This window comes from Haliaeetus leucocephalus, unplaced genomic scaffold (genome assembly GCF_000737465.1).
Source record: "Haliaeetus leucocephalus isolate CR32 unplaced genomic scaffold, Haliaeetus_leucocephalus-4.0 Scaffold215, whole genome shotgun sequence".
Taxonomy (NCBI): domain Eukaryota; kingdom Metazoa; phylum Chordata; class Aves; order Accipitriformes; family Accipitridae; genus Haliaeetus; species Haliaeetus leucocephalus.
The window spans coordinates 534,289-535,974 of NW_010972651.1; the positions used below are offsets into that span (position 1 = coordinate 534,289).

The 1,686-nt window shown below is 65.8% G+C and overlaps 1 protein-coding gene across 1 annotated transcript in view; it reads right to left on the reverse strand.

Annotated features, from left to right (window-relative positions):
* MKNK2 (MAP kinase interacting serine/threonine kinase 2) overlaps positions 1-1,686 on the reverse strand; it is a 6,297-nt gene extending 4,611 nt beyond the window's left edge. Inside the window, exons 1-4 of the mRNA XM_010566628.1 lie at positions 1,605-1,686; positions 1,308-1,409; positions 1,047-1,144; positions 7-27 (exon numbers count right to left, since the gene is read on the reverse strand). Of these exons, the coding sequence (XP_010564930.1) occupies positions 7-27; positions 1,047-1,144; positions 1,308-1,407 (219 nt within the window). The 5' untranslated portion in view covers positions 1,408-1,409; positions 1,605-1,686. The remainder of the gene's footprint in view (positions 1-6; positions 28-1,046; positions 1,145-1,307; positions 1,410-1,604) is intronic.

Here is a 1,686-nt window from a genome sequence, read left to right on the forward strand (position 1 = left end):
GATGTGTCCCAGGCGCTTCTCTATGATCTGAAACGAAAAATGGGGGAGACTCAGGGAGAGACACCGCTGCCGGGGAGGAGCTGGGGCCGGCAACCACCGCACCCCACCCAGCCGGCACTGGGGACCCCCGGGGGGGCCGGGTGGAGCAAAGCAGGGGGGTGCCCGAAGGGGTTAAGGCAGCAGAACAGGCTGTTCCCGGCGGCGGTGCCAAGCCGCTCCTTCCCGGGGCCACTGCCAAGGCAAGGTCCATGTGACACTGCCGAACCCCGGCGCAGCCGCCCCGGTGGCAGAGAAGGGCCCTTCGCCCCAGCGGGCGCTGGCACGGCGGGTGCCACGAGGTGGGCAGGGGGTCCCCACCCACAGCCTCGTGGGGGGAGAGCTGGGTGCTCCCACTGGCCCCAGCCCTTCAGGGTACACAAAGCACCTGACTGCCATGCAGCCCTCCCCGCTGCCTCAGTTTCCCCACTGGGGCACCCAAAGGCCCCCCTGGGGCAATGGGAGAAGCCAAGTTCCCCTTGCATTTGGCTGCATTTTGACACAGGGCTCATCCCAGCCCCCTCGTGTCATGGCCGAGAGCCTGCGGGGCGCGGGGCCATGGGACCACCATCCCCAACCCCAAAAGCAGCTGGCTCACCCCAAACCCCTCCAGCACCCACACGCTCACAGGGGCATGGAGACCTCCTCCGGGCAAGCGGGAGCTGGCCACCCTGCCGGCACCACATGCCCCTGCTTGCCCCGAGTCCCCAGACGCGTTGCAAGCGTTAATTTAATCTCCCGTCTGCCCTAATTTACAGGGAGAGGAGCGTGGCTAAGGGGGTTGACCAAGGTCCCGGAGCTGGGCGGTGGCAGAGGATGGTGTGCCACCTGCACGGCCCGGCCACGCTCCTGCCCCTCTCCTTCCCCTCCGGCCCACGAAACTGTTGTCCTGTGCCAGCACCAGATGGTCATAGGAGCTGGGAGAGCCCGAGATGGGGAGGGTGGAAAGGGAAACTGAGGCAGGGGGTGGGAGGGAGCCGGGTCCGCAGCCCCGAGCGGCAGAGCTTTACCTTCACCGCGTACTCCTTGTTGGTGATGAGGTTAACGCAGGACTGGACTCTGGCATGGGCCCCTTCTCCCAGCACCTCCTCCTGCAGCTGGTAAACATCTGGCAAGGAAGAGGTCGCCTGAGCTGCCGGCACCACCGCAGCATGGGACACCACTGCCGTCCCTTCTCCCGGAGCTGTCCCCGAGCCCAGAGATCCCAGGATGCCCCCAGCCCTGCCGCAGGCCGGGGGGGGACCCCGGGGTCCCTGGGCAGCCCCGCTCACCTTCAAACCTGCCAGAGAAGCTGTCGGTGGCTCTGCAGCGCTTCTTCTTCTTGTTCCTTTTCTTGGCGTCAGGGATATCAATGGGTTGACTTGAAGGCATGTCTGTGCCAGAGCAAAGCCACCGGTGTGAGTCACCCCCGTCCACCCTATGCTCCCCCAGCATCGCCGCCCTTGGGGCAGCTCCCCAAAGCCTTCGGGGAAACATAAAGGGCCAACATTCCGGGGTCCGGGATGGGAGAATTCCCTCCCCCAGGGACACAGCCCCACAGGAGGGCACCCACAGCACCCACAGCTCACCGGGACGGGGCGGGCACTCGAAGTTGAAGACGGGCTCCAGGTGGTTGGACTGGTCAAACTCCAGGTCAAAGGGGTTTTGTCC